This window comes from Patiria miniata, unplaced genomic scaffold (assembly GCF_015706575.1).
Source record: "Patiria miniata isolate m_02_andy unplaced genomic scaffold, ASM1570657v1 HiC_scaffold_19, whole genome shotgun sequence".
Classification (NCBI taxonomy): domain Eukaryota; kingdom Metazoa; phylum Echinodermata; class Asteroidea; order Valvatida; family Asterinidae; genus Patiria; species Patiria miniata.
The window spans coordinates 8,269,702-8,292,127 of NW_024037057.1; the positions used below are offsets into that span (position 1 = coordinate 8,269,702).

The 22,426-nt window shown below is 41.6% G+C and overlaps 3 protein-coding genes across 4 annotated transcripts; 1 reads left to right on the forward strand and 2 right to left on the reverse strand.

Moving 5' to 3' along the window:
- Positions 1 to 16: 16 nt before the first annotated feature.
- On the reverse strand, positions 17 to 8,182 carry LOC119725635. Its single transcript, XM_038197114.1, has 3 exons — positions 7,978 to 8,182; positions 1,833 to 1,920; positions 17 to 633 (listed from the first exon to the last, which is right to left on the reverse strand). Exons 2-3 carry the CDS (start codon positions 1,918 to 1,920, stop codon positions 56 to 58), a joined length of 666 nt encoding a protein of 221 aa, XP_038053042.1. The 5' UTR covers positions 7,978 to 8,182; the 3' UTR covers positions 17 to 55.
- Positions 8,183 to 11,288: 3,106 nt separating this feature from the next.
- LOC119725638 lies at positions 11,289 to 15,955 on the forward strand. 2 transcript variants are annotated; one of them, XM_038197116.1, is made up of 5 exons: positions 11,289 to 11,517; positions 12,224 to 12,341; positions 13,774 to 13,890; positions 14,205 to 14,297; positions 15,582 to 15,955. In XM_038197116.1, exons 1-5 carry the CDS (start codon positions 11,449 to 11,451, stop codon positions 15,755 to 15,757), a joined length of 573 nt encoding a protein of 190 aa, XP_038053044.1. In that variant the 5' UTR covers positions 11,289 to 11,448; the 3' UTR covers positions 15,758 to 15,955. The 2 variants fall into 2 exon arrangements, with proteins under 2 accessions (XP_038053044.1, XP_038053045.1); XM_038197117.1 differs by having other exon boundaries at positions 12,227 to 12,341.
- Positions 15,956 to 16,678: 723 nt separating this feature from the next.
- LOC119725636 lies at positions 16,679 to 21,347 on the reverse strand. The gene is made up of 2 exons (XM_038197115.1): positions 21,280 to 21,347; positions 16,679 to 21,074 (listed from the first exon to the last, which is right to left on the reverse strand). The coding sequence occupies exon 2, from the start codon at positions 21,044 to 21,046 to the stop codon at positions 17,255 to 17,257; it is 3,792 nt and encodes a 1,263-aa protein (XP_038053043.1). The 5' UTR covers positions 21,047 to 21,074; positions 21,280 to 21,347; the 3' UTR covers positions 16,679 to 17,254.
- Positions 21,348 to 22,426: the final 1,079 nt, after the last annotated feature.

Consider the following 22,426-nt stretch of genomic DNA (forward strand, 5'->3'; position numbering starts at 1 on the left):
TGCAGCAGCAGGATTCCAGTCAAACCAGTGAGTTTGGCTGTTTTAAGACATCATCTTACAATGAAAAAAAAAAATCATTTTGCCGACGCGCATGGCTACGGCGACGTGTGCGTATACCAGACTTACGCCTTATGTGGCATTTAGGTCCATTGGGACCTTCCAAGAGCTGAACGTTGTCAGTGAAATGCTGCACCGTTCCTTCCCCGCTTTGCGTGTTGTAGTGGTCTTTCCAGTACTGTGCTTGGCCATTGATGTCACTGTCCGGTGGAATGATAGGGCTTATATTACCCAAGTACAAAAGAGAAGCTATGGCTGAATACAGAGGCTTCCTCATATCCTGCCACGTCACTTTAAGCCAGTCTATTCCAAGCGTGGTCTTAATAAAATCTAACTTTCCTTGTAAGTAAGAGTGGCTACCAATCGCCTGCGTTTCTAGGAATCCATCTTCATCCAGCTGCCAGATGCCACCATGGTAGTTTTCGCGGTAGGTGTTACCATGTGCACCAAACTGAGACTCTACATAGCCGATGCGACGGATAAATGTCGAGATGTCACGACCAATGACGTTCTGCATTATCTTTGCGATCTCTGTCATGCAGGCGTCTACAACACAGGGTCCTTTTCCTCCAGCAGCTGAAATTGATAAGGATAAAAAGATGGCAGGTGACGTACTTTCGTTAAAAGGCAAAGCCAGTACCATGTTTGTCTTCTAATTCAAACAAAAGTTGTTGTGTCCAGTCAAGGAGAGTAAGAAAACATCCGGTTCTTTCTGCTTCTCGCAAAGATCAATACAGGGTGTCCAAAAAACCGAACCCTCGAAGCTCCCTTTTTTTCACAGCTTTTAAAAAATACATTGCAAATATCGATACATAATTTAATAGCTTTTCAACACCGAAAAAACCTGTATCCAATCTGATAGATATTTATTGATTTACGGCCAATGGAAGTCAAGCGCTGCTTATTCATTTTGTCCATGGCGACTGATATTTTGACTGCCACAATAAGAACACGGACCGAAACTTGCATTTGTGAAAAAGGCTACCAAGTAGAGGGCAGAGACAGAGCAGCACAGTAAACGTCCAAGAAGTTAACCGATCAGTCCTTTCGGTTACTGCCATTACTGCCAAAGGGATAAATGACCACAAGAAAGAAAACTGCCCTCACACCAAATCGATTACATTCCTAACAAATTTTTATTGAGACGGTCCACAGATTTTTAAATACCGGCACCTATTTTTAATTGGCCATAACTCAATAAATATTTACCCGATTTGAAATATTATTTCGTTTTTGAAAGCTTACGATCTATACTCTCTACATTATGTTTCAATTTTTACGCTGTATTTTTTTTATAAAGCTGTAAAAAAAAATGAGGAGCCTTTGAAGGTTCAGGGTTGGGTTTTTTTTTTTTTTGGGGGGGGGGGTGGACACCCTGCAGTTGAACAACACGATGATGAATCGTGTACTTTACACGACTTTGCATACTAATGAACATGTACTTCATTTTAAGACGGGAGAAAAAATTCAAAGCGTCGCTGGGAAGTTTCCTTTTCTATTTAACTCCCCTCTTCGGCCCTGATTTATATCTTTGCTTCATTTTATTTTTTGAGGCAGTGCAGTTATATATATACATAAATCAGTATTGGCTGTAAGTCATATCATACAGCAAGGCCATTATCACGGGATTTTGTAAAGTGATATTGACATGCACAATGGGGAGAATCATCCTTTGCAAAAGAGGACAATGGCTTAATTCTTTAAGTTGTTTAATCCTATAAGTTATCTCCAAAGGTATGATACAATTGGCTGTTTACTCTCTGGGCGCTTCTCACCTGTAATGTTGGGCTTGTATGTGGAGCAGTAGTCACAATTAAGCAACATCATGAGGACTGACAAAGCAATCACATATCTCACCGCCATCTGTAATACAAGTAAATCAATAAAATACGAAATCCAGAAACTGCCGACAGATATCGAACGTTTTTCTGAAAACGTTAGACATGTATCTTGATTTTCTTGCACTTAGCCTCGTTAACCTCTGGAAATATTTGTTTCTTCCATAGAAGATAAGCGAAATTAAACTAATATGGCGAAGATCCATTGTTGCTACCTTCAAAGGTTTTCTCAGTTGTTCCTTTTCAAAGCCTCTGGCTATTCCTCTGGGCTAAACGTTCTTTCATGAATAATAGGCCCGAAAGCGACATCAGCCATTTTCCAAAGTATAATTTCATATGGTTATCCCAAAGATTTTGCGCCAAAAAGCGTGTGGTTATATACTGTTGCCTATAATCATAAGAAATATTCATTACCGCTATATGATGATCAAGAGAAATGCATCAAGTTAATAATGGGTTTAAGATTTCTCAGCATTTCAGCCTGCAGATTGACATAAATCCCCTGACTTATGCTTCCGTGATTTTCAAAGGTGGCGCTTAATTGGCTGTAAAAACTTTCTGCAGTTACTAAAGTGAACTGAAGGGCACACCTGCACGCAAAGGCACTTTCCTTTTCTTTTTATTATCGGTGGGTTCAGCCACGGATACTACACACGACTGTTCTGAGCTCTAGTACAAAATGCACTGAACGGACTTGCCTTAATTAATTGGACGCTTGATAACGGTCATTCAAACCCGTTGGCATGTTAATCGCGAATGTTCGAGGTGTGTCATTTTGTCGGGTTTCTTTTTTGCATGACATCTTAAATATTCATAAAAACGTAAGAAAAACCACTGCTTATGTAAGATATACTTGTTAAAAAATTAATGCTTCAGGATATAACAGATGGTATTGTGCATTTTTTTGTCGTCATAGGTGAAGTATTTACCCGAGAAATAAACGTCAAATGTGACAACTTTTCCGAGGAGAACACCGTTTACCCAAATCTCGTTTTTAATAAGGCTTTCATTAAAAGGTTTTAGAGAGATGTGGTCCCGAACCGATAAAACAAAATAATGCGACATTTCATAGTTCATTTTCAAGCTAAAGATATTGTGCTCGGCGTTAACATGTTTATGTAGTTATCACTCATCAGAATTCAATACTTAGGGCCAAAAACGTAGCATCGTGAATATTTAAAAAATATAATTAGCTGGCTTGACATACTTCGACACCACATCGGGCGCAGAGCCCTGCAAATATGAAAGCTGCCGCGCGCAGGGGTCTTTGTTGACAAGTATTTGTGATATTCCAACCTGTACGGGAATTTGGCCAAGTCATTAGTGTGTAGGATCCTTGGTTCAGGTAAAAGTGTGCTACTAAAAACGAGCACTCACCCAAGAACACGAAACGACATCCAGGGTACGCAAAACCTGCACGCAAAGGCAGAGGACCTTTTTTTTATTACTGGTGGGTTCAGGTAAAAGTATGCCACTAAAACGAGCACTCCGCCCAAGAACACAAGGCGACATCCAGGGTACGCATACCAGCGGCACTATATTTATATTCGAAGTATTCTGTACAAATGCACAATACATGTACACTGTTCAATTCTATTTAACCGTTGTCATTGTGGCGCCGCCAGGACGGATTGATAGCTTTAGTGGGCCTACGGTCTTTATGATTGAATTTTCAAGCATAGTACTTTATCAGTCAAGGGATTAATATTCAGTATATAGCTATCAATAGTTGTATAAAGAGTTATGCTTCCGTGGTTTTCAAAGGAATTACGATTGGCTATCAAATATTCAGTATATAGCTATCAATAGTTGTATAAAGAGTTGTGCTTCCGTGGTTTTCAAAGGAATTCCGATTGGCTATCAAAACTTTCTGCGGGTACTGATTGCTGAACAAGTGCATGCGAGTGCACAATCTGGCCGTGTTGCAAGAAATCTTGCTATTCATGGCTGGGTCTGGTGCCCTATGTACCAGGGTCTGGTTTAATTTCCCGAATTTCAGGGTATGGTGTGACCTAGGTATGGTGTGACCTATATATGATACTAGCGGGATGCCGCGCTTCGCGCGGCACCCGCTAGATGGGTAGAGTTGACTGTTTCGTAATCATTACTGTATACAATGAAATCTCGATAATTTAAACTCTAATAACTCCAAACAACTGTTAAGTCAAATAAAGAATCATACCCTCTGCTGCACGCGAGGCGCGAGCCTATTTGGACTCGCCATCAGTCTCGCCTAATTTGTATTTGCGTTCAACGTGCGCGTACATAACGTTTCCTGCGGAGATTGTGCGAGGGTCCAGGACATATTGTCAATATAGGGGAAGGGGCTAGCTAGGGTGAAGGGTGCTAGTTGGAACGCCCAATTTCCGTAAAACCCGTCGACCATGTCACCAATATTTCCGGGGATGGGGAGATTTCCAGGGATGGGGAGAAATGGTTTTTGTTATAGAGGGGGGATGGTGATATTGAAATTGCTGATATTGTGGATGTTTATGTTTGTGCTGGGATTCATACCGTTTAAATGTTTTAAATTGCGCGCCGATTAGGAAGGTCTTGCTGTCAACAGTTGAATGAAATTAAGTATTCATTGCCGACCGATTGTCTCATGCGGTGTCTCATTATATAAAGCTCATAAATAATGTTGTGCAGGAATATTGTCCAGTCAATTTGAACATTGAATTTTCAAGGTGCCAAACCATTAAGGACGTATACACCAACTGTACAATTAGGTAATTGAGATGAAACGCGGTTTGATCTTGGCCTATACAACGTCGTATCCATCGTTCTCACAACAGAGGAGAGGAGGGGGCAGCCAGTGGGGATGGGGGTTGGGTATTGTGTGGGCGTCGCCAGAATTTTTTCTAGAGGGGGGCAAAACATATTTTTGCCCACAAAACGCCTGTTTTTCTCAACACATTCTCGATTTATCAGTTTTGGAGGGGGGCAGAGACATTTTGCTCCCCCCAACCCATTAAATTTACACCACTATGACTTTTTTTGGCTTTTCCGGGGGGAGTGCCCCCCCCCCCGCGACGCCCATGCCTATTTATGTTACACCTGTGAATGGTCACTTATATTTCCGGGGAAGTGGGCAACAATTTATATTTGTTATGGTGAAGGGGTGTTTCTTATGTATTAAGTAGAAGTTAATGTCATTATAGCAGTTGGTGTTTTTATTATGGTAATGGGGTTGTACAGCAAAGTATCGTAACACGTTTATTTGCAGAAGAGAGTAAAACTAAAAGAAAGGACATATTGGAGCACTTCATAATTATGTCAAGCACCACATGTAAAATGTATTTATTACAAAACTGTGAAAATGAAATCAGGTATACACACATTTTTTTTGTAATAATGTATTTGCATTCATTACTGTACAGGGTAGTACTTCGACAAAACTCAGGGGATATAATTGTAGTCAGTTTTAGGAGCAATTTTCGCAAGGGACGTCGGTCCAGGCTTGTTTACCATAGGCACAAACATTCCATGAAAGACTTTCAAGCAAGACGGCCAAAGGTTATTGTGCAATTGCAGTTTTTTGTGTCAAAAGCTGTAATCATAAATAATGACAGTGGCATTGTAAGTTACAGGACAACATTTTTTTAATGAGTGTTGGTGAAAACTCATGAGAAACGGAGGGGTATGCGATCATGACTATTTTGTTGTGAAATTTTAAGAGTGATTATGTAATTTGGTAATCAAAGACATTGTTTTGTTATCAAATAAGTTTGCCAGGATCGACACAGTCTGCTTGGCCAGTAATTATCGGGTAATCATTCCATCATTATTCTTGGGTACAACTAAGCCAAGGATATAATTTAAAAAAGGATGGACATCAAACAGCAGAAAAGAGTGATTTTTTTTGCACTATTTCATGACTTCTAAAAATAAAAATTATGGCTAGAAGGAAAATGTGTTTTGAATGGGTAAAGAGAAAAAGCAGGAATCTTGCAGTCGAACTTGAAAGAATAGGTGTCTTCGTCTTGAGTTGAGATTATTGCTTTAGGAACTGGTTGAAGCATGCACTGGAGCATGCTTGGAGCATGGTTGGAGCTGGTCATGTGATGTGGGTGTCATCGGGAGTCCTGTGTAAAGGAGTTAGAAAGAAAAGAATAACGACTAAGGTGAAGAAAACTTGCAATACCCCATTTATGCGGAATACACTACTGAAGTACTAACCAAACATGCCAAACAACGAAACATGTCTTATATGTTGTATTTTTGTGAACCCCCCCCCCCCCCCGCATATGATTTTATCTCAGCAGAACAGCAGAGACACTGAACAGTCATCAATGTATTAGTTTCCTCTTTATCCTGCTTGTGTTCATGTCTGTTGTCGAGTCCTGTGATTTTCTGCCAGAGTGTTTTCTCTTACATCCACTATTCTAACTGTGTTGGTTTCAGGTTTTAGTCTTTGCCTGTATTTTTTGGTTTTTGGCCTGAGGTTTGAACTTGATCACGTCTTTAATTTTGATTTGAGGGTTTCTTTATTAAGTTGGTTATTGGTCTTTGATTTGCAGTAAATTAATTTTGTTTTGCCTATGAGTATGAAAGCCATTTCTTTAAAGGAAGTTTTTAGTATGATTTGCCGTGTTCTAAGATTACCACAAAGATTTAGTTTGCATCATTTGTATCGAATGAATGTACATTTCATGGCCTATATACAAATGCAGCAGTTTTTTGTAGCTAGTACTGAGTAGTAGTAGTAGGCCTAGGCTTAGGACTAAAACAAACTAAAGCAAAATCCAAAAATAAACTACCAACAAAGCCCAATTGTGAAATCAAAAGTTGACAAAGTTCTACAAACATGTTCGGGTACATGTTCCAAGTGAGGCCTGTAGTTGCGGAGGTCATGCAGCATGCAGTAAATTGGCCACATTAAGCCTAGCTAAGTAAACACACGGCCAAACTCGGGCCGAGGCCTCCCCCGTACAACCCTCCCCCTACAACCCTCCCCGTACTACCACCAGACTACACCATCATTGGACACTTACAAACTCACACTTTTCACAAACAACATTTGACAATGCTTCTTGAAGCCAGTGGCGTTCGAAAGAATACCACTTTTCACAAACAAAAATACATATCATAAATGAGACTTACTGTTCAAAGAGAAAACTGGAGCAAGGGAGAACAGATACATCAACCATGTCAACAACGCTGTGCTGTTGCATGCGCTGCATGGTCATAACGAACGTATACGTGGCACGTCAATTATCCGGCCCGTACGCTGCATGCTCATAAGCGAACGTATACGACGTGGCACGTCAATTATCCGGCCCGTACGCAAGATGGCCGACGCGGCCGGCTGACCCTTTTCATGGCTGGGTCTGGTCAACCCAGGGGATCTGGTGTATCCCACTACATGTATATTGTATTTCTTTGCCAGTTTGCCCATGGTATCTGGCAATGTTGTGTTGAATAAATAGCTGTGGCAAATTACATACAAACAAAAATGATTGTGTGTTGTGTGTTTTATATCAGTCTGACAATAATTGTAAGTTAAAAAAACGCCTTTTCAAAGTATTATGTCAGACCTTTTGTTCTCCAGTTAGCCTCTAGGAATTTGCTTTTTGTTCAACGACCAATAAACCAGAGACATCAAGTTGGAATGTATTTCATTCCCGGATGCTAAAAAAAATAGGGTAAAACTTCTCATTCAAACTGGTCAGAACATAATTATTTAAGTAAGGTGATTCCTGTTAGTCTACCCTTAACGAGAAATATTTTCGTCATAAGTTATAGCTTAGAGAGACACCGGACATTCAGGAGACTTTTCAATGTCTGCCTAATGTCTCAACTCCTATTTAGAGGCAACATTTTGCCGTCGCAAATAGGCTAGATCGATTGCTCATGGTCCAAAACGTAAATATACCAGAATGTGTGGGGGGTAGGCCAAGGGAAATTTTAGTAAGGGGTCATTAAAGTTGGAAACGTTTTGTGCACAACCTTATGGGAATTTTCCCCTTTAAGGTACCCTTCCCCGCAAAAATAATCTGTATGTGTAAAACTTTGAGAAGTTAGAACATTTTACATAATGCAACAACTTGACGTTTATCAGATCAAAGTTATGAATACATACCTTAGCAATAGGAAAATTTTCTGACACGGTGTTTTAGTGGCAGAGGCAAATCAGTTTCCAGAGTAAGAACACGATCGTTTGGTCGTTGGGGTGTAGCAGGCAGGAGCTATATGATGAAAGTTCCGGGTGTAGGCAAACTTTATGTATACGCAACTAAAACGGGCACTTTGCCAAGACCATACACTCACCCCACCCCCAAACTAGGTCTGGTGTGCCCTCTTTATTAGGGTCTGGTGTGACTTATATAATGGTGGGCCTCGTGTGCCCTATTCATGGCTGAGTCTGGTGCCCTTTGTACCAGGGTCTGGTTTAATTTCCCGAATGTCAGGGTATTGTGTGACCTAGGACTGGTGTGACCTATATATGATAGGCCTGGTGTGCCATAATTTCAGGATATTGTGTGACCTATATTTGGTGGGCCTGGTGTGCCCTTTTCATGGCATGGGGGAATGCAAACATATGAATAACAAATATAATTATGTCGAAAAGTAATTTAACCAAAAAAAATATGAGAAGTAAAAAAACGCTCACTAGGATTACTTCCAACCAGTCCACGAATCAGCTGCCAATCGTCGGTGATTTAAACACCATTAATCCTTGTTAAATAACTTATTATCTAAAGCCCTGGACATCATGAATATGCATAATGCAGGGAGAGAGCGCCCTCTTTTGATATTTTCGGATTTCGTTTGGGGAAAAAAATAATTCGCGAGCGGCCTACAGTCCTCCAGTTACCTATCTCACTGACTGCATGATTGACTCGATAAAAGACACAGACTGACTGCCACGTGTGAAACTTGCATCAGCCTTCCCCAAAAGTACCAAGACAACAATAGACAAAGTTGGTCTGGGACAAAATTTTCCTAGTCTCTTTTCATATTTTCTGAATCCCATGCGTCCACTATATACGTCACTGCACTTTGCTCCGGTTGGCTCAGAATACCCCAGACTCTCATTGGCACATACTTGCAACTTGAAGCTGATACTAACGTTTGGGCCTATACAGTGTGGCCCAAAAAAACCCGGAGCCGCACATACTTCCACTATCTTAAGACCAAAATCACCTGTACCAATGGATGGAGAATCTTTTTAGAAGAAATATGATACCAAGATCTCCCGATTTGGTCCAGTAGTTTTTGCTGCAGAGCCTATATTGCGAAGCACACATCTTGCATGACCTGGGTAATACTATTATTACATAACAATTACTCCCTTTTATCCAATTAAGTCAAATTCGCTGGCGCGGGACAAAATGACTGGATCCCTAGTTTGTTTCACAAAATAGTCTCTTGAACCAAAATGACTGGTCTTTATACCATTTTTCTTTGAACAGCATTCCCCCTGCATTGGTGTAGGTTGTTTGAGTCTCAGGGTAGTGAAGTACGCCGTTCCATTTTTTTAGAGCCACCCTGATTTATAACGTAACCGGTTCCAAAGTTCGTATTCGGGCATAGGCCTGTAAACCAACATGCAAGACCCTGTCAAGAAGTCTTGAAGTTGATTTGTGTTTTGTGTAAATATGAAAACAGTATAGTCGAATTGCGGATTAGAAATATCTTCGCCGCCCATACAGCAATCGGCGTGGTGCACCATTTTCTATACCAAGACTTTAGTATAGGCCTGTGTGTATACCAGCAAAATGTCCTGTCCCTTGGTCTACTCCATCCATCCGCTAGAACCGGATCTATCTGTGCCATGGATGTTCATAAACCTTTATGCACAACCCTCAAAATGTTTTAGTACGGAACAGCAGACAAGTGTGGGATATTACTGAATACTCTAAAAGTATTCAGGGTGTGAAAGGACATATTCCCTAGGCATCCATGTCAAGCGAGAATCATTTGGTTGAAAGAAAGCAGGATTTGCTGGGCTATTTGTGGTCGTAAAGATTTAGTAAAGCTCTCTATGTCTCTCTCAGCCATTTATACTGGTATATTGCAACATCACGTGACATGACCGTAGATTCGAAACTTCAAGCATCACTGCTTGTCCCTGCAATCACGAGACGTTTTCATAACAAAACCGATTAGCATATAGAACGCCCCCACATTAAATCAAGCCTATAGACACTGTGTATAGGCCTGTACTTTCAAACAGAAAAGTTTAACAAAGTTAGAAAAGGTAGCACATGCACTTGAACAATTTCTGGAAGGTGAATTACTGGACCTTTAAGGCCAAAAAAAAAATATTCGGTCTCTGGTCAGACCAAAGATCCGGAATTGACGCGGCCACGCGGCTTTTTTTTTTTTTTTTGCTTTTTTTTTTTTTCTTCAAGCTTGGATTGTACAGACAAGGTGGGTACTATTTTGTATTTTTGGTGTCCTCATGTACATTGGTGTCCTCCATAATTTGCCTTGGTGCTTTGAATCATTTGCCTTGGTGCAATTTCCCATTCCTTGGTGCTCTTTGGTAAAACAAATTTGAGGAGGTGCGGAAATAGAGGGCGCTGTTGGAGCTACCGCGGAACATTTTGGGAAAAAAAGATCGACGCGCATGATTTAAATCGACGCGCGCGCTGACCAGAGACCGACATATTTTTTTTTTTTGGCCTAATGTTGGATTCATCGTTAATGAAGATGCCTATAACCTCTAGTAGGAGGCCCATGTATAGATTTGGCTTCCCGTGGAAATTTCATGTTAATTTATGGCAACCATTATAAATGCATTCTTATGGGTCTACAAGAACAAGAAAATTGATGTTGCCATTTTCCCATTGACCTTTAGTGACCTTGACCTGAGGTCAAAGTTCATGGGACATTTTCACCTAAAATTCGCCTTCCGGGAGGGTTTGCAAAGATTTTCAAGGCAAGTGAGCATATATTGTATTTGGTTGTGAGTTGTTTTTTTTTTTCATTATAATAATTATCAATTTTAATGTATTTATGTCTTTTGCAGAAGAAAAAAATAGTAAAATGTCAACTTTACCCTAAAATGGCCGGGTTATTTTGACCATCTCACAGCCGGGGGCCGCCCCCTTAGATCTCGGCCATTGAGTGACGAAAAGTTATGAAGCTCGGTGCATGCATAGAACAACTTAACATGAATATACCCAATAAATTTCAAGACTATAGGTCGAAGGGTTTTGGAATTATAGCTTATTAATTATTCATATGCACGAATGGTAATGTCCGACTCGCGATACCATGTAATGATCCAAATGTTTAGGATCAGTAAATTTACATACACGTGTGAACATTTAAAAAAAGCACTATGCTCTCAGGAAGTAGGCCTAACATGCGGGCTTGACTTTGGGATACCAGTCCTTACCTGTAATTTCATTCAGACGTCTATGAAAATTAACGAGCCGTTGCCGATAGACGCCTATACGCAAGGCATAGGTTTATATAAAATTGAAGCCACATTGAAAATCTGTCATTAGTTTTAGTTTTTTCCCGAAGTCTGTGTGATTTTGCTATCTTATCGAGGCCTGTGGCATATCTTGACTCTTTCTCGGAGCATCAACTTGCCAAAATGCGCGCTTTTGTGACGTTCTTATGTCTCGCGACTGCTGTTGCGACGGTGGCTTCGTTTGCCATAATGGTAAGCATGTACGGACTAATAAAATAATGTTAGCATATAAGGTTCTTTTTGAGTACCAAAAGGCCAGCTATTGCAACTTTATGAAATAGTGAGTTAAAAAAGTTGATTTGTTTATTTCATCAAACCTGCCAGTTAGCAGTTATAAATTCCATTTTTCAAAAACCGTACCAAGGGAGGAATGCGTTTCCCTTACAATTTCACAAATGATAACTATCTTAACTAAATTAACGGTTTTTATTCCATAAACGTAAAATTTAGTTGTTTTTGATGCACCAAGTTGTTATTACATGTCGTTACTTAAATTATAATGAATATCAATTGGCTTTTCACTTCTCGGATTTATATAATAATCGCAAAGTGTTGCTGTTTGTAATGAAGATTCTTATCATGGGCGTCGCGAGGGGGGGGGGCAAGGGCCCCCCCCCCGGAAAAGGAAAACAAAAACAAAAAGCGGGAAAAGAAAAAAAAAAAGAGGCGCGAAGTATTTTGCTGTTGATTTAATGGGTTGGGGGAGCATGTGCCCCTGCCCATCCTCGAAAAATGATAAATCAAGAATAAGCTAGAAAAGTAAAGGGATTTCGAGGCTCTTTTCTCCCTCTAGAACCGTCCTGGCAACGCCCATGATTCATACAGAAAAGAAAATAAGAAAATTCAGTGATTATGTGCAAGGATGCCGGAATTGTTATTTGATTTTTTTTTCGTTTAGCAGAATCCCGATGAAAGGGCTTTGCTGACAGATGACGACCAGGAGATGTTGGAACTCTTGGAGATTGATCTGGCTAAAAAGGCTGCCCATGACTTGGCTCAGTTACAGACTGTCGATCGTAAGTTGTCTAAATATATTCCGGATCATACCTAACTCTCTAAAGGAGTTTAGGCAGGAATGTTAGAGCCATTTTGTAGTTGGTATTACGCCAAGGAGTGATCATATACTGATGCATGGTATTATAGGCCCAGCTATTACCAATTTCATATAGTTTGCACGTTTATTCTTGTGTGTCAACCAGTGGTTTCGTTTAACATTGCCTCTACCTGCGGCTGCACCTTTAAGAGGCTTAATACACCTCATGTAGGGGACTCCAGCCGGTAGAAGCCATGCATTGGCGGATCCAGGGGGACCAACGGTCGGGGGCCATTACCCCTCCCCCCCAAAAAAAAATAGGAGTGAAGACAAGCGTTGCGTATCTCCTTCGTAAGCCATCAGCTATGTACACATATTTTTTGGTGTAGAAATAACGCACGATACTATACATAACCTTATTCCTATTTTTGATAAACAAAATATAATCGAGCCCTCTTGCCCCCTCCCCCCGTTGGTTCTGGATCCGCCTTTGAGTTCATGTTTAGATTCTGAAACAAAATCCTGTCATTATATTATGGCAAAGTTTAAGACAGTTCCACTTAGTGCGGACATAAAGGCTTACGAATGATTCTGACGCAAGTTTGTTTGTTTGTTTGTCAAGTTGTTTGTTTTATTTCCATCTGTACTATATACTTGTAGATATAACAACCATTGCACTTGTTAAAGATTTCATACATTGTAATAAGGCAGAAGCCAGAGACGAGGCTGGATATAGACCGTGTCCACTGCAGCCATCTATGTGGTGTGTTTTTTTTGTTCAACGCATGGTTAACATACCTCTTACATCATTGTTCTAAATGCTAAAGAACTTTAAACAAAACAGATGGCTAGCCTCGGGTGGGTCTATACAGGCGAGTAAAAAAAAACGAAACCCAAATATCGGGACCATTGTTTTAGTGAAGTTCTGCTTCTAGCACTTTCCAAATCTAGAATATGAAAGCCCAATTCATAAGCTTTCTTTTAGTACAAAAATCATTCAAATCGCTCATTTACTCAGTTTCAAGTTACGGACTGTTAAACACAACCACTGTTTTAAAGTTTTGTCCACGGATCACAAAAAGGAAGGTGTTCTTTCAGCAAAACGAAAACAAATCACATATGGATGTTTGTGAATTGCTTTCGTTTTGCTGAAAGAACGCACACCTTTTGTGTGATCCATGAACAGAACTTTAAAACGGTGGTTGTGTTTCTAATCCCGTAACTTGAACCAAAAAAAGTACATCAGTGATTTGAATGATTCTTGTACTAAAAGAAAGATTGTGAATTGAGCTTTCATATCCTAGATTTTTTAAGTGCTACATTCAGAACTTCACTAAAACAATGGTCCCGAAATTTGGGTTTCGTTTTTTTTTTACTCACCCTGTATTTACACCAAGTTTCCTGGCTTTCAACAGAGGCATTGGAGAAGCGTGCTCCGAGCGGAACCGGTTCCTGCTCCGTAAATGGCTACACTTCGGAGTGCTGCGGTAGCTTGTCCTTCAAGGTTCTTTGGGAACAAGTGAATCTGGATGGTAAGCAGTCAATTAAATAATTTATTCATAATGGCAACTTGATTAATGAATACCTGATGATCAAACCGTTCACTGTGAAAGTTATGTGGCCTTGCAGGTGTTTTCAAAGAGCAGATCAGGGACGATGCACTGTTGACGTTTATAATGTCCTTTAGCTTCCTAAACCTGAGCACACCTTTTGCTAAAATACGCATATACGCTTAACCTGAAACATAACGACCGAATATTTGGTCTATAGCTCGACTATTAAAATTTGTAATTCCTCTAGATATTTTGATTAAATGTATGCCTCTTTGATATCTTTTGATGAAAAGCTTGCGTGCTCGGCGAGGTCCTCCCAGATGAATACGGTATCCGTGTCAGACTGAATGTCCTCGGACAAACCATCATTGACGAAACCGTGTCAGGTAAGGAATCAATTGACCATTTTGGCCATCATTTTGACCCTGAAACCTTAGCAGTCGTGTCATTTTGACCCAGATAAAGTGTCAAGTTCGACCCTGAAAAGTGTCAGGCCCAATGAAACCAAGATTGCGGTCGGCGTATTTTTTTTTCTGCAGCATACATTGTATTTTAACCAACCACGTACATCACGCGCACCCTAACATGAATATTTATCACGCTGTGTGGATGGAAGACACTTAGGTTCTCGAAGTGTTTCTTTAGTCAATTAAACTTATTCCAACCAACAAAAAGTATGTGACGAAAATGGACACGGGTTCGAACCGCAGATCTTGCAATCCATAAGTTCACTCCTCTATATCCACTAGACCACTGTGGCAGCTCTTTGAAAGGCTTTAATGTACATGCATGAGTGAGTGATATCAATGATGTGACGTCATTGTTATTTTCTTCTGAATAAACATCGAACTAGCTGAATAATCATGATCCATTGACGATGTGTGCTGCAAATAAAAACACCACGTCCGGTCAAATGTGACCTGAGACTTTAGGGTGTAAAATAATAACACACCAATGAACATTTACAAGATGGACATTTAATTGCGTAGGGGTGATGTAAATCAATGTTAGGTTTTGCCCTTGCCTTGCATACTCAGTATGTTACCTCCCCGAGTGAAAGTTGGGGAAAAAATCACTCGGGTGGGACTCGAATCCACGACCTCCTGCTTTCTAGTGCAGATGTCTTACCACTCGACCACCGAGCTTAAAGATCGGTTGGCGGTTCGGATCTGATGGCAGCGGGTACCGAATTAACTATTCGTAAGATGGAATTCGCTTCGGGGTAATGTAAATCAATGTTAGGTTTTGCCCGTCACCGACATATAAACACTGTATACTCGTACATGTTTACGTTGCATACCTAGTGTGAACATTCCTTTGTTGTCGTGTAGTGAAAAAAAAAAACTCGTGACCCAAACTGTGAAAACTCTTTCAACCCAATTTTTGCAGTGATTCCCTTCCTTTTGCCACGTAACAACCTAACCCAAAAATGCCTCTAAACCAATTTCCAGAGAGGGGGAAACATTGTGTGGACGTGGGAAACGAAAGTCCACACAACGTCGCTGCTATACCTGGTTTATGTGGACATCTTTTGTTCGGAAGTCCACACAGGTTTGGAAGTCCACACGGGTTCGGAAGTCCACACAGTGAATGTAATGCTTGTACATGTACAGTGTGTTACCTCCCGAGTGAGAGTGACATTTTCTTTTTGTTATTGTTTGGTATTACAGCTCATAATCCGCCAGCGCTTTGTTCGAGTGTGCCGGGTGTCAAGCTGGCTTCAGTCTGCGTGGACTTGAGTGACCTGGAGTGGGAAAACAACAACTTCAGTGGCTGCGTCGCGCTGCTGGCCAAGGTGTTCGGCGCCACTGTGCTCAATGTCGACTTGGGATGCTATAGCATTTAGAGGCGAGGTCTCTATCAGAGACTGGTTGCCGTAAGCCACCATGGCTACAATCAAAATGACCGATGTTTTCTCACAAGCATTTTCGTCAGCCGTCTTAAATTAAGCATTTGCACCATTACCACTAGTAATTCCACTAATAATTAAAACACATGTATCTTCAAAGTAAATTCTTTTATTGTAGATTGGCAATGCATCAAGTGACAAGAAATCTTTCTTGTGAGCTTCGGTTTTTTTCAAATGTTTTTGCTTTTTATTATTTTAGAATTATTGGTAAAAAAGTACGTAGATAAACAATATCACAATACTGTTCTTTACAAGGAATTAAGTGATTTCCTAAATGCCATTCACTTGATTTTGATCTTCTGTGACATTTTCGTTGAGCTAGACGCGCGTGGTTCCTGCACACTATAACATATTATCACGGATATTGTTATGCATTTCGTTGGTCAATAATTCTATTTAAACTTTTGAAAAGCAGGAAATAACTATTTGGATATCATTATCGTTTCAAAGTCAAAAGGACGAAGCCCGTAGACAAACGCTCACAAAAAAAACCCAATATTGATAATATTGTTATGCAATTCATTCTAACTTAATGTTAACATAAACAGCTAATTTTGAGTTGACAAGTGCACATAAATAGATAAGTAAACTAATAATTTCGAGATAAGAAGTATTAAGCGATTACTCTTGCATGTCATTTTCTGGTAATGTAAAGAAAACTTATTTTAAACAAGTCATTATACCCACGTATGACAGCAAAAGATTATAACAAGCACTATTGAACAAGTTTTCATTAAATATTAACCATCAACTCTTGTCAATGATACCGAAATTATTACATTTGTATACAATTTCCCCTATTTGAAACATGCTCCACGTTACTAATCTGATTTAAAATGTGTGAATCGCCAACCCAAAATGCTCGCATTGATTTCTACAGCCTTTATAATGAAACGTTTCTTTCATTTTTATTTAACACCATGGTCCCTTTCGTTTATCAAAGACACATTCCGTTTAAGATTAAGTTTCAATTCGGCAGTTTCATGGCTGCCATCTGTTTCGAAAGGCTATTGTATAGGCCTGGATGCCAACGTGGCTTTCTCGAGCCAAGAAAAGGGTGGGGAAAACAGAAGCCAGCATGAATTAATAAGAGAAAGATTGAGAAAAAAAGAGGGCCCACTTTTGTGAAAGCAGAACCTTGGTTTCATCAACAACTCAAAATCCACAGCATCAGATATATGAGCGCCGTGCGCTAACAAAAGAGAGCGCCCTTTTACCTAATAACGACATCCCATGGGCGGGACATTTAACTGGTTGACGCACACCGTTCCTTGTGTGTGACGCACGTACACCAGGGGATTTGTACTATGTCCACACAGTGGTACGGACGCGCGTCACGGCAAAATTGCAGTCAGGCAAGATGGCGTCGATCGGTCACCCCCAACTGTACTTCCTTTGCCGGTGAGGGGGTACTTGTGAACGGAACAGATAGCCTCAATGAAACAAACTAGGATCATCGAAATCAAGCTTTATGCAACACAAGGCCCCGAGACCATCAGCAAAGAACAAATGCCAACGCCTTGTCTTGACATGCGTGTCACTTTCACCCCCCATCTTACCATCACTCAACCCCGCCCCTTCTGGTTTCGATATCGGAATGGCCTTGAAACAATAAGGGGGCGGTCCTAGTATAGGGTGGATAGCCTTGATAACGCCCTCCATACTAAACCAGTACAGGCTTGCACGGTAGTAGGGGTCAGATGGATATTCAAAAACGGATGCGGCGACTACGAGTCCGGCATGCTTGCTGATGAAGTGCGCTTCCTCTGGCATCCCAGGGATCCGAATATCTGCTACTACCTCCACGTGATGTAGGTAACGTTGGTCTGGGTCCTGTGAACAATTCTCTCTTTCCAGGATAAGTACGTGGTTAAGTACTCCGAGGATCACACGAGTGTGGAGAACTAGCTCGCAACCGCCCTCTGTTGATCTCTTCAAGAATGTATCCGTTGACAGGATGTCGAGACGGTGCGATTCACCGTGGAGCACAACACCGTCAGTATTTGAGACTGATGCTTTCCCAGGAGGCCGCCTCACCACACGGAAAGGCTCGAAGGAGCCAGGGTGCAAGACGCAAACACGTGACGACCGAGAGACAAAAACCATGTCCGCAACAACCTCAAAATCTTCAACTCTTACCGTCGGCACTGATAGTTTCGTGGAACTTTTGGTATCCAGGGATCGTAACGATGTCTTCCTGGAATCAAGGCCGACGATGTGCCACCCAGAGCATGCCGTGTAAACATGGGTGAAGGTTCCCTGTCGCTGTTGGATGGGCTCTTTATGAATGACTTTCCCACTTTCATCGAAAACGACCAAGGCCTTCAGTTTGTGCATGTACGATGCGTTGTCATGGTAGGGGGTAAAACACGCAGCATAGACGTAAAGGACATTCTGCTTGAAGAGATTGTTCTTCCAGCAGGACTTAGATCTCGGCAGCATCCACACCAAATCTGATGAGTCAGGACAATTTATAACTGGATTGCTGAAAGTCTCTGCAGAGCTGCAGTCGAGAAAGACAAGCGTGTCTTGGTCGCAAGGATCACCCCATTCTGGATCGAACGGCGTAGCTGCTGTGTACAGACACAGAACTACGGTTGACGTTCCGACAAACAACACCTCCTGTATTTGAAGAGACTGATGTGGAGGCAGCTGGGTGTCCTTCAATTTCTTCTTCGAGCCAGTCTTCAAATCTGTCGAGCGTCCGCGACTTCTTTTTGAAGACAGTTTTCTTCTTACTAGCTCCATCAGGGCGGCTCTTTTACCGTCAATAACTTCCTTGACGAGAGGAAAGTCGATCTGAAGACCTCTTGTAATGCAGAAATCAAGTAAGTCCTGCACATCTTGCTCAACATCTTCGCTAACTGCGGGTGTTATGTCCTTGACTTGCTGCTGGATGCTCTTTTGTCTTGCTTCCATGACCAGCTGTCTCAAATTGAGCCGAACTGTTTGACCACCCTTTGAGTAGATCAAAGTAGATGAAACGTTGGCGTTCGGTAGGGTGTAGGTGTCTGAGTAGAAGTAAAAAAAATCTTGTCTAAAATTGACAGTGCTGTTTACATTTAACAAGGAGACGGCAGTGTTTTCGGAAGCATCTTGGTAAAGAAGTATCGGCATTGGAATGAAGAAGTCATGAGTGAAATTTTGAGTATGCATTGGAGGGTAGTTCTCCCATTCTTGAATCTCATGTTGACGGTGTTGATCCTGAAGACAGATTCTTCCTGTGTGAGGGTCCAAGAGGAGAGACCTCCAAGGAGGAAGATTCTGCATCATGGCGCCACTCAGAAAACCGTCATGTGTCAGATGGAGGTTCATTGACTTTCCTTGCATTTCACAGACACTAAAACAATAGACATCCCAATTAAAATATGGGTGTTTTAACATTCTGCGCCAAAGAAGAGGCAAAGCGTTGATGGGCTTCCGCGTCTTGGAAGCAGACATCGCAGCTTCGGCGTGGCACCACTCAAAGAGAATCCACCATGGCTTTGCTTTAGCATCTTCGAATAATGATGTTGGTAATGTACCTGTTGCAGACTCGTAATCAAAGGACCAACTCTGCTGAACGTACACCTCATACGCCTGTTCGGCACGTCTTGGCTCTCCAAGCATGGACAGAATCAATGACTGGTAGAGGTACATCTGGGGAGACTTTACAGCCAACTCTGCAATTCGGGAGTTTGCTTCCAAGAGCCATAACCCGTTTAACTGCTCGGCGTTATCGAGAAAGGCTTCTGTTTCACCAACGGGGGAACCAGCGTGACAGTGCAGAAGTGAATCCACAGATGCCTGGACCAACTCACTTTTGGATCCTGGAGAGCTGGTCACAAGTTTCCAGAGAGTGGCAGCCTTGACGGCTTGCTCATGATCCATCAGACCTTGATCGTAAGCTGAAGCACTCAAAGCGAGCGACTGCAGCACCAGCTTGTCAATGACAACAAAAGAACCTTCCGAAATCTCATCAACCGCACTCCGGTAGAATCGCCCCGCCAATACTGGTTGGTCAAACTGGGACAACAGCCTACCTATTTCATTGTGATACAGAGCCCTCTGGCGATCCAACAAAGTGCGAGACCTGAAGATTTCTTCTGATTTGGGATGTACTCTCACTTCATCGTGTGAGGGGATACTCTCGCATGATGCCAATAGCAACTCCTTGGCTTTATCAACTTCACCTCTTGACCACCAGACATAGGCCAAAGAAGTGTCGAAGCACAGGTTTACCAACTCTGAAGAATGTCTGCTCAACAACCGCTTGATTCCAATGATCGTTTGAGTTTTTTTGGCACCAACTTCAGGAAGTTGTAAAGGGAGCAAGAGATCAATGCAATGCGCCAATGCTGCCACTGCCCAGTCACTACTATCGAAACCACAACACGGGAGAACTAGCGAGGCACTGAATTTATTCTTCCGATGAGAGTCTCGAGCCTCACCTCGAGAATCTTCGTCCGTGCTGAACAGGGAGCGGCAGTCTCGAACTAGTAGCTCCTTCTTCCTTCCACGCTTGTCCATGAACTTCAGTGTATTGCACTTGGCCTGCTGTTCAGCTTGTTTCAACACTTCCAGCAACCACTTCAACTGAATTTGCTCTAGGTTACTGTGATTCTGGTGCGCTTTCAGAAGCGAGCGGATACCTGGGGCAATTCTGCTAGTGTGTGGGCCTTCGGAAAGACCGACCCTTTTAATACCTTTTCGGAGACAGAGTTCAACTAATGTTGGAACAGGGCGGACTACATCCACATTGATTGTTTCTGCTTCTCCCGGAGTTGTGCCAATTTGCTTAGCTAAGGAACTTAGATATTGCTTTCGGTCAAGTCTTATGTTTTGTTTATGCAGATGTCTCCGTTTTGTTTTACCTCTTCTACCTCGGCTGCCTATTGCACCACAATGGATATCAAATGTATCCTGAACCCCTGTAATATTTCCCTCGGAAGAAACTCCACCCTTTATTTCCAAATCCTTAACCCCCTTACTCTTATCCTTAGTCTTCACGTCAACATCTTCGCTATCATCTCCTTCTGTCTCAGCATTACCAAGTTCTTCCTCGACACTTCCCTCGGATGTTTTCTTCAGCTCATCTTGATGAATGTCTTGCTGGTCTCTCGACGATTCCTCTTTGCCTTCTTGAGAGAACGCTAACGAGATGGCTCTGTTGTAGGATCGTCTCCCGCCCACCGATGCCAATTCAGCTGCGGTGAAATCTGCCCCGTCGTCTCCACCCTCGGCCATATCTTGGCTCAGAGCCAAGAAATGCTGCCTGTGAATTTAAAATATGAATGGAATGGTTTCAAGATTTAGATAGTCTCACCTTGCTTCCAATTAGTCTGCGTCTCGAGTTCAAATTTACCGACATATAGGTATATAAGGAATCTACTAGATGTGATTTATTTCACGCGAGTGTGATCGGTTTGAAAGCTGCTACGCAGACTAATTAAAGGGTAACTTCCCTGGTAATATCCCACCTCGATCGATGCTTGGCAGACCTGATGCAAACCCTTCGTACTTCATCAATCACTTCGGTCGAAACTTGTGTGTATAACGCTATCGTTTCAGCTTTAACTGTGTAATATTTTCACAGTAAAAAAAAACAACCACATCCCTTGCAGGTAATTCGATCAGTGTTTTTCGTACTGTGCCTTTTTAGTTTATGTATCACGGGTTCAAACCGACCTTTGACAACTTGAGACAGCAACTGAACTAGTCACGCGCGCGATAAAAAGACACTTGAAACGAGCACTTGACCTTTGACTTGTGTGCAATGATGGAAGTGCGCACTCACACCGCCAACAGTTTATCAGCCTACCGGTGTTATTTATCAAGGTGCCTTTCATGATATTTTCAGTGGATTTCTGGCGTGTTAAAGTTGTGCTCCGTTTCTCCTTTAAACAGCCATTCTTGTAATTACCATTTTAAGTTGTGATGGAACCATTCTGATTTGTATGCTTAAAGGGACAGTCCATAATTATGTTCGTTTGAAGCAACAAATGTTTGGACTTTTCCCAGTACACCCGGCTTCGCCTCGTGAAATGAAAAAGTCCAGATTTTACCTTGCGATAATATTCCTCCCATTCCACTCTGAGCCACTCAATATTTGTATACTATATTGTGCCATTTATATCGTTGACCAAGTTATCTGTGCAACTACATGCACATAAAAAGTTTACACCGCCAGTGAATTCTCATTCGCCATTACTTTTTTGGTATGTCGTTGTTATTGGTGAACCCCTGTCGCAGTGTGCGGTAAATTCATTGCCACTTCATTGACAAGAACTAAGTACGATCCACACTGCTCACTTAAAGAAAAAATTATTTCGTATGATATTTAGCAAGATTTATTTAAATATTCCGCCGGCTGGCAATCAAGGCGCGTCATACATGTATGCACAATAGCTGGTAGGCATAATAGCTAACTAATTTTTATAACAGTGGGTATTTATATAGCGCACGTATCCACCAGGACTGGTGCTCAAGGCGCGTCATCATTATTATCCCTGCTCAATAGGCCCATGAAACATTCCAAATACCATCTCAGCTCCCTGGGGAGTATACAGCTCGATGCAGCCTGTTAGGCGCAAGGAAGCTAATTCAATCACAATAACCATCTCTGCC